Source organism: Peromyscus eremicus, chromosome 1 (assembly GCF_949786415.1).
Source record: "Peromyscus eremicus chromosome 1, PerEre_H2_v1, whole genome shotgun sequence".
NCBI lineage: Eukaryota > Metazoa > Chordata > Mammalia > Rodentia > Cricetidae > Peromyscus > Peromyscus eremicus.
The window spans coordinates 67,926,291-67,939,965 of record NC_081416.1 but is presented as its reverse complement, the minus strand read 5'-3'; the positions used below and the strand labels follow the sequence as shown (position 1 = coordinate 67,939,965).

Genomic DNA, 13,675 nt, shown 5'->3' with positions numbered 1-13,675 from the left:
GAGTCAGAGGATGGTTAGAAATATAATCTAGCATGTTTTCCCAATATTTCTGCAGATGGGTTGAATTTTATCCCATCTTCTGGCCTTTACCATCGTCCATCCCATATGGAGACTGATCAGGAAGGCCCCATGGCTGTCACTCAGTGTTCAGTGGACAAGTGGCAATCAGTGGTTTAAATCAACTTTTGAGGACAGTCTTGTCATTTTGTAAGGGGAACTCTGTCAGAGCCCATCATCAGAATTGGTTTCTAGCAGCAGACTTGTTGGGTGTGCCAGGGCCAAGGTCAGTGGTGGAGAGGAGGGGTAACCTATGGAGGAGAATATTTTCCTGGGCCTTTGTAAGATTGTTGCTTTGCAAACATGTTGTCTCTGTTTTCTGCTAAGACATCTGCACAGTCTGAAATACAAGCTGATTGGGACATTCTCTTCTGTGCCTCGTGTTTTCTTCGTTGTGTTGTATGTGATGCTTACACTTGCAAAATTAATGGTGAACCAACCCCCTATACCCTCAAGTTTTAAGGCTATTGTTTGATTTGCAATCACATTGATAATAAAAACTCTCTCTCTTTACTTTCAAAGGGTATATTTCCTGCTTCATATATCCATCTTAAAGAAGCGATTGTTGAAGGAAAAGGGTGAGTCTTGTCTTGATATTTTAAATGAAGTTTAAAATGATATGACATTGCTACCAAATGCGTGGTAGGCTAAGATGCAGGGTTTAAATGGGGCTGGAGAGATGGCTCATTGGTTAAGAGCAGGGACTATTTTTGCAGAGGACTCCAGTTTGGTTTCCAGTACCCATGTCTGGTAGTCTGGTAGTTCACAACTACCTGTAACTCTAGAAAGGGCATTTGTATTCATGTATACATAGCCCCCTGCCCCGTGTGTGTGTGTGTGTGTGTGTGTGTGTGTGTGTGTGTGTGTGTGTGTATGTATTTTAAGATAGTAAAAATAACTCATTATAAAAGATAATAGTCATGTTTGATCATGATAGTTTAGGAGAATAAAGGAAGTTGGGATTCAGTTATGTTAGTCTTTGATCCATTAAAGAGTCCAAGGTCAGTGCCTTAGCTGTGGTCATCTCTTTGAAGCTGAGGTCCATTAGGGGAAGTGATGGCCTCCCTTATGAGCTACCCCGTTTGGCAGTGGCCATACTAGATGCTTAGCTGAGTCTCTTTTTCCTGGAAATCTTAGGATGTGATACAGAGTTGAGGGGGTATGAGCGGTTGTTAAGTTGGGACTCGTGTGAATTCATGTGTCAGCTAATTGAGGTGTATAACTCCTGGAGGTCATTAGACTGATGGGTAAGGTCCTTAAAAGGACATTCCTAGAACAGGAACCCGTCCGTGCCAGGTGTGAACTGGGGGAGACAACATTCAAATGTTGTCTTTTTTGGTCTCTGCTTCATCTTCACACTCCGTTAAATATGTAAATTATAAAATTACTAATCATATGATTACTGCATAATGACATCTCTTTGGCTGATTACAAAATTGCCTTTCTGAGCACTGTACTTTTAACATATGAAAAGGACGGCTTGGGTTCCTGCACTTCCCCAGCGCATAATTAGAGCCAAGGGAGTAATTTAGAGGCATGGATGGTGCTGACCTGCAAGATGGCATTTGTTCAGACAGATAAAATGTTTTGTATGCAAAATTCTAAAAAGAAAGTTGAGAAAGTTTTACCTTATGACAGAAATAACTGAAGTGTACATTTAATGTGCTTCTCCCTGCCAGGGTCAAAATCCTTATATAAGTTGGATGTACAGGAGTAGTGATTTTTCAAAAGCATTTTAAAGTATGTTAAAGTGTGTGTTTTCACATACTCACATATAGCTGCCTACTATTAGGGACATGTGGAATTCCCTGGATTCGGCCAGCAGACACCCAAGGCCCGCTGGTCTTCTGGGATCAGGTTTCAGTGTTTTGAGCACCAAGAACAGTGTGAGATGAACAGTGCACAGATGTCCTGATGATGCTTTTGGCTGTCAGCCTTTGTTCCCCACACTTCTTTCTAGGCTCTGACCTTCACTCCTGTATCTGTGTCTGCCTGCCTAGCTGTTCCCTCTGTAAAGTTCTTCTGCTGGACGACCTGACAGGTGACCACTCTCTCTGGCTGCTTGCAGACATGTGCTCTCTTTTCTGCTGGTCCTTCCTCTTGTCCAGTACTGACTTGACCACTCCTTCACCTCATTCCACCTGCCTATTTTCAGATTTATTATCATATTGTATTCATTCATACTCTATCCCCCATTACACACTTACACACACACACACACACACACACACACACACACACACACACACACAATCTGTCTGTATTACCTGCTCTTTCTCCCATGATTTTTTTTTCTTTTGTGCCCTCTTTTTCCATGTCTTCTCTCTTGCCTGGCCTCTTTCTTCTTTCAGAACCCTGGCCACCATCCCTCCCTTCCTGTGTGTTTCATGCCTGTGGCTATAATAATGTTTTTTTTATATTTTGTCATAACAAAGCAATTCCCATTTTGTCCCCTCTTCTCTGCTGACACAGCATTACCTGCAGCAATGGTTACTATTGGTCACTATTTGCTGTGAAGCCCCCTGTGGGCACTGAGGCCCTTACATCCTTCCTCATTTGCCCCCTCACACACTACTTTCAGGGCTAGGACATTTCTACTGGGCTCCTCCCTGTGACATGGTCTGTTTCTCTTGCACCTTGAACGGGTCTCTCCTTGTAGGCATTGCTAGAATCTGGGCTTCTAACCATGATCTCTTTTGGACCTGTGGTTCACTTGGGCAGAAGTTAGTGACCTAAGAATCTCCAGTCAGGAGTGGTGTCACATGCCTGTAATCCCAAATCCTAATTGGGAGGTAGAGGCAGGAGGGTCAGGAGTTCATCTCATGGCTACGTGGGTTACATGTCACCCTATTTCACTCCCCCAACCACTACCCCCTCCCTAGAAAACCGGAGTCACTGTTTCTGACTCAGTGCCTGCTCTGCCCCATTTATTCTTATAAAGAATGATCTTAAAAAAAAAATGGTGTGCATTTATGGTGCCTCATGTAGTATTCTACAGCACACGTACATTGCAGAGTGGCAGTCTGGGCTAGTTCACACAGGTAATTATGAGAGGCTGCCTCTGGTCATACTCATCTGTGGCTAGAACACTTGAAGTCCGTGCTTCTAGCCATGTTTAAGTTTATAGTGTGTCCTTAGTGACACCAGTCACCATGCTGGACAGCACAACTCTTGGATTCATTCTCTCTGTTTAATGATGTGTCCTTTCTCCAGCATGTGTCCCCTTCGCACGTACTGATGCACACAGCCTGGTCTTTTTCTCTCCGTCCTGTGTTCTCATAGCGGATGGGCAGGATGTTGGTACCATCCTGATCCTCTTCCTTCCTGGCCTTGTGACTCCCTCACACTTAACTGATGCTCAGCTGAGACTCCTTCTCTCCATCCAATGGTTTTGCCCATAGCTAATAAAGCAGACATTGTTGTCTGGGCCTTTCTGACCTCTGCCACAGATCACTGATGTGATTTTTAAAAACGAGGGAAATAAGTACTACAAAGTAATACATCTATTGATAAAGAGTTAAAGCCAAGTTAAAGGCTAAGTCTTTTGAGGTAGAAGGAAAAGGTCAGTGAGTAGTCATGGGTGTGACTGGATAGAGTCTTTGAGAACACTTGAAAGCTGTAATCTTATTCACATTTCAGCAAGGATAATTGCTCCCTGCATCATCATATAATGAGTTCTATACTTGATCGAAATATAAAAATAATCTTAACTTCAAACCTGCATTTTAATGGCACACACCTACTAGGTGTGGTTTATGATGTTCTGAGATAGATGGGTGTACACATATCCTGAATATCCTATCCACTTCTCAGCCCTTGGCATTCTGAAGACTTTCGATGGCTAATCTTTCTCTTTTTCATCTTACCCCACCACACAAGTTGTATAGCTTACAGGCAGGGCAACATGTAGATATCCCCATGTTCTGTACGAAGAACTTGTCATTCATAGGTGATGTCTCTTCACACATGTGAGCATAATTGTGTTTGTGTATTTTCTCTATTTGCTTAACCACTGAGCTCTCCAGCCCCTGTAGGGACTCAGTCAGGTGCAGCTCTCAGTAAGCCACAGAATCAGCTATTCTCTCCCTCTTTCATCCCAGGCAACATGAAACCGTCATCCCGGGGGACCTCCCCCTCATACAGGAAGTCACCACAACGCTTCGAGAGTGGTCCACCATCTGGAGACAACTTTACGTGGTAAGAAAATGGGATGCTCCGTTAAACCTTAAAAATAGAGAATGGTGTTTCTGGTCCTTGTACTGACACATGGTTTTCCCTCCCTGGGAACCTGGAGAGGAGAGCCTCTGAGGCAGGGTCTTGCTTCTCCAGGACAGAGCAAGCAATATGATCATTGCTCTTGCAACTCTTGGGGGACCCTGCGGCCTTTGTTGTTGTATTGGGATGCAGTTTGCTCACTGGTATTGAGTAAACTAAAGTAAAATGGAAGTTGGTCTTAGATCCCTCTTGCTTTGTGTTATGTAGCTGCTGTCAGGCCTTTGAAGGAGGCGACCATTTGATGTCACCTCTGAGTGTATATTTTGATCATGAAAATTAAAATCTACTTTTGCACGGAATTCACTTGGTTTTGAAGACTTAGTAGAGAATTACTATTGATTATTGTATTTTTGTCACTGACTACCTGTAAGTGATGGGTCTTATGGTCTGAGGAATATGATAGTCTTGATGTATCGTGTTCGAGGTGAGGCGGGGAACATTTCAAATTCTGGCTCTGTGAGCAGTTGTCCGGTTCTTATTAATGCAGAGATGTCAGAGCTCTGACATCTTCCATTTCATTTTCCCTCGGGGCATTTTTTTGCACATAAATCCATATTTGCAGAAGATTACCTTTTGTTAAGCCCGTATTTCTATTCAGAGTGTTGATTTCTCATATGCTAATGTTATTATCACCGAGCAAGGGCCCTGGAGGAAGTCAGTGCGTTAATTTCTTGGGAACATAGAAAACTTCCTAAAGTCTCCACAGCTGTTCTCTGGGCAGGCTTGTTTTTGATTATACAGTGGTTTCCTATAAATGCACAGTAATAAGCACTTGTGGTAATTGTTCATCAAACGTACTCACAAACCTAAAAGCGCGAAGTTAGCCATGAATGTTTTGTGTAAATCTGAGCAATTTCATAGTCGGTATTTCATGTTCAACTTAGCAATTTTTAAACAAAAATATGATCACACAACAAACAGGAGTTGCCGGGGACTAACCCATGAGTGGACAGCATTGGTTTGTGCTGAGGAGTCAGCACCCTGAACCATCACCTGGTTCCTTCTACAAATTGCAAATTCACCTCAGATGGGTTTATATTGTTAGATTTGTACAAGGCCAAGTCAGAGGTGGCTCTAAATATTTAGATGATTCTTTTAGTTCCTCTCTGGTTGTAGCCTTGTCAGCAAAACACGTATGTATTTTATATGTTATTAGAGAGATGGGTGGGGGGTTAGTGAGATGAAAAGAAACATGTTTTGCAGCGAATCCTTAATTTGGACCTCTTTTCGCTTTCATGTAAGGACTCAGAATTAGGAGTCTGGCATGTTGGCATGCATTGGAAGGTAGGTGGAGGCAGAGCGATTAAGCGTTGATGGCTGAAGTTTCTGCTATGTTTCACTTTCTGTAGTTCTTGGCATATTTTCAGGTCTCAAATATTTGTTGAATAATTGAAAAAAAAAAAGTTTAAGAATGAGGCTAGCCTAGGGCTACATGAGACCCTGTCTCATCAACAACAAATAAAAACAAAGAAAAAATAAAGGAAGGAAATAGAATTAGAGTAATGTTGTGAAAACAGTGTAGAGATGGCTCAGCAGTTAAGAACACTTTCTAGAGGACCAGAATTTGATTCCCAACAGGTGTGCCAGGCAGCTCATAACTCCAGTTCCAGGGGGTCATACACCCCCTACTATCCTCGCTGCACATGTCTCTGCCTCTCTCTCTCTCTGTCTCTCTGTCTCTCTCTCTCACACACACAGACTCACTCACCCACACTATAACAATATAGCTCATAGAATATAAAATAACTTGTCAGAGTGCTTGGGTAGGTGGTAGGGCTGTTTTAGAAATTTCTAGAAAGAAGAGTTTCAAATGGTTTTCAAATAAGAGACAGGGAGTGGTTCAGATAATGTAGAGTGGCACTCATTTTTTAAAACAGCAATTCCACTTTTTAATTTTTGATGGAATCATGAGGCTTAAATATAATTATTAAGTCCTACTTTGATGCTCAGAGGCAGAACATCGCAGACATCCTTAGTCTCCTTGATGAGTTATACCAACAATTGCAGACCTAATGGTTTATTTTTTTGGACTGCAAATCCAATACACAAAAGATGAGAAGGGCCAGTTTTCTTTTGATGTAGAAGCGACAAGAATATTCATGGATAGATACTTGCTGCCACTATGTGTTGTCAGGGCCACAGTGTCCCAGGGAAGGCTGGTGCAGGATGGCCTATGTGTCAGCTGACAGCATGGTTTTGGGGCCCAGGCACAGGGTATTTTGAAGATCGTCTCCAGGTGAGCAGTGTGGTAGCACAGTCATGGAGAGTTGGATAGTCAGTGTTTCCAGGCATGTCCAACCTTTTGACATTGTGACATGCCAGTCTTTGTTAACTATAAGTTTCAGTCTCCACAATAGAGCAATGAAGTTAGAAAAAACAAACCCCTTTATGTTTTAAGTGAGTCAATAGTTTTGGTGTTAGACCACATTCACAGGGGTCCTTGGCTGCTTGGACACACCTTCAAGCATTGACCATGCACAGGATGATGGTGGGAGTTCTGGGCCATGCTGAGGCTCAAGGTCCCATTCTTGCTGTGTGTTCTGTACTTGGGAATGTAGGATGCAGGCTGGGGAGGTGTGTTACTTCTTATTCTTTCAGTGTTTCATAGGAGCCAAATCCTATAGAATGTTTTCTATTTGATGTGATTCTCTGCTTTTCATTTGACAGTCAGTGAATCCCGGAAAGCACTGTATATTCTGTCTTTGTATTTGAAGAACTACCCATTTGATAGGATCTCTACTGTGCTGGCTTATTGAAATCAGACTCTTTACAGTTGCCTTTTCTCCCCTCTCTATAGCAAGATAATAGGGAGATGTTTCGAAGTGTGCGACACATGATCTATGACCTTATTGAGTGGCGGTCACAAATTCTTTCTGGAACTCTGCCCCAGGATGAGCTCAAAGAGCTGAAGAAGAAGGTCACAGCCAAAATTGATTATGGAAACAGGTTTGTTTATTTAAAAGATGATTTCATGCTTAAATTGTCCAATGTAACAGCACAGCCCTAAGCCAGGAGGATGTCTCAATTACATTTTATCATAAAACCAAATTTCTAATATCAAAGTAATGGAGTGGTTTACATTCTAATCTGGTTCACTCAGCCACCCTTGAAACCTTTGCTTCCAGGTCTTCGTTGTGTTAGTGGTAGAGCTGGAAACTGGCTCGGGATAGCTGTCGTTTTTTGCTGTTTGGTCTCACCCCTGTTGTGAGCTCCGGTGAGCTCTTACTTTCCACTCACAGCATTTGACATTGAGTGTAGATGGGCGGTAGTGAGTCCTAGATTATTTCCTGTGGCTCCCTTGGTCTGAATGCCAGACGAGATGGTAAGAGTCACCATGGAACTTGTCCCTAGAGTTGACGTGCTTGATCTCACAGACAGAAGCACAGCTCTCTTAAGTTGCTGTTGAGATCAGTTACACATCTTGTTTTGGAAATGTTTCCATTTAGGGGAAGCATTCACCCTGGTTTACTTGAGTGTCTTGAGGAATGGCTCACTCATTCCTGAGGAGAGCATGCTCTGTTGTTACCTGCCAGGAACATGACTGGTCCTAGTTCTGCTGTATCAGTAGCCATGATGAGGTCATGGCCTTTCCTACCTGGTACCTGTGTGCTAGTTTATATGATGTCAGAGCTACAAGAAGCCTTAAAAGTGACCAGGTCCTGCGTTTCCCTATGCCTCTTTACCTCAGAATCGCTTGGGGAGTTTTCACTATACTGAATGTGGGGACCCACTCCTGGGATCCTGAGTTCTGTTGTCTGGGGCTAGGTAGAGTTCAGTCATACTGCTGTTTCGGCAGTGGACAACTTAAGGGTGTGTAGTCCACACCCTTCCCCATTTATACACCTGAGAATGTGGAGGTGAGAGCAGGGCTTGCCTCTTGCCCATCAGCTCAGAGGATCCTGAGGTGAACCATAGGACCTTCCTGTAATAACTGAATTATTGCATAATTTTGTTTTCTGGTAATCCCCCCCTTTTCCATGTATGAAAGTTCCCTAATGTCCCATTATGTGTGACTTTATTTTTTTTATTTTCACCTCCAAGGCCAGAGATTCCAGGTATAGGATATTAGATACTGTTTCAATGAAACCCATTACAAGACCCCCTGCTTACAAAAGCAAACCTTTGGAACTCTGATTTAATTTTCTATTGGAGAAGGCTGTTTTTGAAGTCAGGTTCAGAGACCACCTGCTTCATCTGGCTGCAGGAAACAACCTAAGTACATTACACTGTGGAACAATCTTGTTAAGACAGAAAGTGTTTCCAAATGTAATTTACTGCTTTGATAGGAAATACAACCTTATTAAGACAAGTTTGCCTGAGGACTGCAGGCCAGTATTCCTCTAAAGTGCGATGCTCTCTACTGATCTTCCTATTTCCTCCTTTAGAAAGTGAAGTCATAATAATAATAATAATACAAATACAATAAAAGTGGAGAGTGTTTGAGTTTAGGCTGGTCTGGTCTCTCGGGGAGCAGTTTGTTGTTCTCATCATTATCACTTATGCATTCCTAATTTTCCCTTTAACCTGAGCGGGGTTGGGGTGGAGGAGTGTCCCGGGAACTGTGGAAAATGTGGTCAAGGTCATGGTCTGTTTCGCTACAAAGATGGCCATGTAAAAGACACACACACACACACACACACACACACACACACACACACATGCACACACACGGAGACAAACATGCACATACCTAAACTCAGATATACCCAGACAGGTCCACAGCCACACTTACCCATAGAAACCTGCATGCACATCCAGACATACACAGAGATACAGGGACATGCACACACTGATTTTATGGGGAGATGTCCAGCCTCTTCTTTAGACCCTTTGCCATCCTACTGGGACTAGTCTCTAACTTTGTTATGGTTAGACCAACACTCCTCAACAGAACTAGCTATGTATTGATTGCCGAGACCAATGCACACTGATTGATGTGACCGGCTACCTTATATGGTGGTGGTGGTGTGGCAAGAACATGTCCATGCCATCTTCCTTATTCTTTAGATGTTTGGTCTCAGTCACATAACTAGTTTTACTGCACTTTGGTTTCCTTTTTTGTGAAGTGGGTATGACCAGGCTTTCCGTCTGGACTGAGGTGATAATGACATCACATGATACCCATGGTAAGCTGGCAAAGGGTGTAGCTGGAAGTTTTCTTCTGTGTCCCACCCTGCTTCCAAGTCCTTGCGGTCCCACAGCTGCTCAGACCCAGATGGACACACAGAGGCTTATATTAATTACGAACTGTATGGCCTATTGGCTCAGGCTTTTCGCTAGCTAGATCTTACATCTTAAATTAACCCATTTCTATAAATCTATACTTTGCCACATGGCTTGTGGCTTACCAATATTTTTACATCTTGCTTCTCATGGTGGCGGCTGGCAGTGTCTCCTCAGCTCTCTGTCTTTCTCCTTCCTCCTCTCTAGTTAGAATATCCTGCCTAACTCTATTCTCACCTGCCTCACCATTGGCCAAACAGCTTTATTTATCAACCAATCAGAGCAACATTTTCACAGCATCCAAAAAGACATTCCCCTATCAAAAAGGCTTGATCTGTATCTTCCTTGAGGAGACCTCACCAGGTATGGCTTGTAGGGTCTAGTCGTTGACCCATACCATCCACTTACCATTGACCATGCCCACACAGTGCTGACCACACAACATTGACCTCACCCACATCAGCGTTGACTCCACCCATACATCACTGACCTCATTCACACAATGCTGCTGACCCCATGGTATTGGTATTGACTTTTAGAGCAGGGTCAGGGCTGGGAGGAGTTGGTCAGATTTGAGAGGTTGTGCTTTGTTAGTGAGGTGTGTTATAGAGCTAGCTAATGAGATCTTGCAAGGCTTTCTGCCCTCATGTGCCTGTGCAAGGTATGTGTGTTCAGGGTGCAGTAGTGAGCTCTCATTGTCCACACGCACACTTCACTTGCACTTTGAAGATCTGTGAGTTCTGATTGGAAGCTGAAGGCTTTATTGAAATGGCAGGCAACACTGAGTAATTCTCATTCCCCCATTATGACCCATTTTGAGTTACAGAAAGCAGAGCCACAGAATGACGTCTCCTGATATTTGTGGATGAGTCCAAGTCTCTGAGGCATTTTCATGGGCTCAGTGGCTGGGGCTGACATTTTGCTAGGGGATTCACTCCCTTGGTTCATCCTCTCTCCACTCTGGATTCTTGGTATTCTAGAATTCTTGATTTGGACCTGGTGGTGAGGGATGAAGATGGGAACATTTTGGATCCAGAACTGACTAGCACCATCAGTCTCTTCCGAGCACATGAAGTAGCTTCTAAACAAGTGGAAGAACGGCTGCAAGAAGAGAAGGTGAGTTCGCGTCTTCAACGTGCGCTTTGCATGGGGTTGTTTCTTAGCAACTGTGTCGAGTATTAGAGGATGTCAAGGAAGCACTGAATGGGCACTAAAAAGAGCCCCCCCCCAAAAAAAATGCAAGTGCCCAGTGTGTTTCAGAAAAGGAGGAGTGGGGTGGAGCCAAGTGGTATGACACAACTTATTAATGTAGCAAGTATTGGTCAGGCATCTGCTGTATTCCAGAGACTGAGGACATAGTGAAGAGTCAGACACAGATTCCTTGGCGGCATTATCCTAGTGAGAACCCTAAATTAAAGCTAGCCACTAATCCAGCAACCAGTTTGGTGATAGGACACTGGGATGGCCCATGGCCTTGCGAACACTCAGTGTGTGCTGCTGCAGGATGGCTGTGTGGTTTGAGAACACGCAGTGAGGACACAGAGTGACTGAGCAGCATGGCCGAGTGGAGGCAGGTGGCGGTGCCTCTTCCCTGTTCTACAGGGGACTAAAAAGAGCAAGGGCTGTCATCCAGGTTGCTCACATTGGCTTTCTCCCTTTCTCTTTGTAGTCTCAAAAGCAGAATATGGACATCAACAGACAAGCGAAGTTCGCAGCAACCCCGTCTCTGGCCTTGTTTATTAACCTCAAAAATGTGGTTTGTAAAATAGGAGAAGATGCTGAAGTCCTCATGTCTCTTTATGACCCCATGGAGTCAAAATTCATCAGGTAGGTGACTTTAGTTACTTTCCTCATTGCTGTGACCGAAATCCCCAACAAGAAGCATCTTCATCAGGAAGGCTTTATTCTGACCCACACTGTGGGGATGTGATCTAGCATGGTGATGTCCTGGCAGTGGAAGCAGCCCTCAGCTGAAGTAAATGTGCTGATTAGGGTTTTGTCAACTTGACAAAAAAGCTAGAGTCATCTGGGAAGAGGGAATCTTTAATTGAGAAAATCCCTCTATCATGTCTTGTAGGCTAGTCTGTGGTGTGCTTTCTTGATTGATGACTGATGTGGGAGGGCCCAGCCCAATGTGGATGGTGCCACCTGTGGGCAAGTGGTCCTGGGTCACATAGAAAAACAGGCTTAGAAGGCAATAGAGAGCAAGGTAGTAAGCAATGTTCCTCCATGGCCTCTGCCTCAGTGCCTGCCTGCGAGTTCCTGCTTTGAGTTCCTGCCCTGACTTCTGGTCAGGAAGGACTGTAAACTGTAAGATGAGATAAGCACTTTGCTCCCCATGGCTCTTCAAGTCATGCTGCTTATCACAGCCAGAGAAAGCAAATGAATTTACCCTTCAAGCATCACCTTTGGTTTTTGCAAACTTTTGGTCTAGGAATGTCTTCTGTGACATTCACCTCTTTGCTGTTTCTCTAAGCTGGTTGGCTAGTGTATGTCACATGAAGACTCATAATAAATATCTGTCGAACAAAAATACTGTAAATACATTGGTCCTCAATAAAACTTTCTCTTTATCCTGATGAAAAAATTATGATTAAACTATGTGAAATGTGTGCATATCTATGTATATCTATGTATCAACACCCCAATACTTTCACTTGAACTATCAAAATTTAAACATGTAGTATTTGCAGGAAACAGAACACACAGGTAATTTTTATTCTCATTTTTGATAAGTGCTTTCTTTAATTTTGATGGAGATGCAGTTTGTATTTTATAGCTTACTTCGCTTTTCAAAGGCTCTGAATTAAATACGCATTGTTCCAAATTCAATACACAGCTCTGTATTGTTGTCATTCTAAATACACAGAGAAGCTTTTCACATTATAAACATTGAGATGTCATTCTCAAATATTTCTGTTACACAGATAACCCGTGTTGTAGAAAGTGAAAGGGCTGTTCATACAGTGCCTGCTTGGCAGAGTCTCTCTTGTGACCTCAGTGTTTATAAACTCACAGTCAGGTGCATAATGGACCTCCATGTTGTTAATTATGAGGCCTTATGGGATACATTGGGTACCTGTCTATGTTTGGAAGATTAATTTTCTCTTTTTTTTTTTTTTTTTTCAAAGTGAAAACTACCTGGTTCGTTGGCCAAGTTCAGGATTACCGAAAGACATCGATCGGTTACATAACTTGCGTGCTGTGTTTACGGTGAGTCCATCCATGCCTGTGGGCTGAGTGTCATTGTGTCCTGCTCTTCTGTCTGTTTTAGGGAGACTTCTCAGCACTCAATGGGCTGAAGGCCTTGGGGGTGGCTGTGACACCGGTTAATCCAGGAATCACTGAGCCCTTTTTGGAAGTTCTGAGCTTTATCTTTGTTTACCATCACTATGAGGGAGATTACTTCATCTGCCCGGAACCTGTCTCTTTGGCTCATGTCTTCAGTTCACTTAGCTAAGTGTCTGCTGTTCCTTTATTTCTTCTTGTCATGTGAATAGCATTAAAATATCTTAGCTGGTCTGAGAACAAACTCTCGGTCCATTTTTACGTCCTTTTCAATTGGACTTCGGTTGAATCATGGTTCTCCATAATAATTTCTGGAAATTATTGTTTCTAGGACCTTGGAAGCAAAGACCTGAAAAGGGAGAAAATCAGTTTTGTCTGCCAGATCGTCCGCGTTGGTCGCATGGAGCTGAGGGACAGCAACACGAGGAAGCTGACTTCTGGGCTGCGGCGACCTTTTGGCGTGGCTGGTAAAATCCACGTCCCTGTTTTTCCTTGAGAGTTTCAGACCGTATACTTTGAGGAAGGACAGCAGGGCCACTTTGATTTATGCACTTGGCTGCTGGAGATAAAACAATGTATTAGTTCTTTTTTCTTTAGTTTGGGGCCTGTTTGCTGCATCTACAATGCTTCAGATTCAGATTCAATCTAGTGTAGTTTGAAAGCAGATCCCAGCTTTTACTGGGAGAGACACTGAATCACTTGCCCACACTGTGGAGAAGTCAGCACTGGGGGGCTCGATGGACTCAGTGCTTGATTCAGTAGTGGACAGGCACAGCCTGGCTCTATGAGGGTGCCACACAGCCAGCATGTGGGCTTGTTACTGTCCCCATCT

General features: G+C 43.4%; 1 protein-coding gene across 1 annotated transcript in view; it reads left to right on the top strand.

Moving 5' to 3' along the window:
• The window catches only part of Dock1 (dedicator of cytokinesis 1), a 514,332-nt gene that overhangs the window by 63,832 nt on the left and 436,825 nt on the right, over positions 1-13,675 (top strand). Inside the window, exons 4-10 of the mRNA XM_059265078.1 lie at positions 580-635; positions 4,158-4,254; positions 7,130-7,278; positions 10,536-10,671; positions 11,225-11,382; positions 12,687-12,768; positions 13,175-13,310. Coding sequence (XP_059121061.1) covers positions 580-635; positions 4,158-4,254; positions 7,130-7,278; positions 10,536-10,671; positions 11,225-11,382; positions 12,687-12,768; positions 13,175-13,310 — 814 coding nt within the window. The remainder of the gene's footprint in view (positions 1-579; positions 636-4,157; positions 4,255-7,129; positions 7,279-10,535; positions 10,672-11,224; positions 11,383-12,686; positions 12,769-13,174; positions 13,311-13,675) is intronic.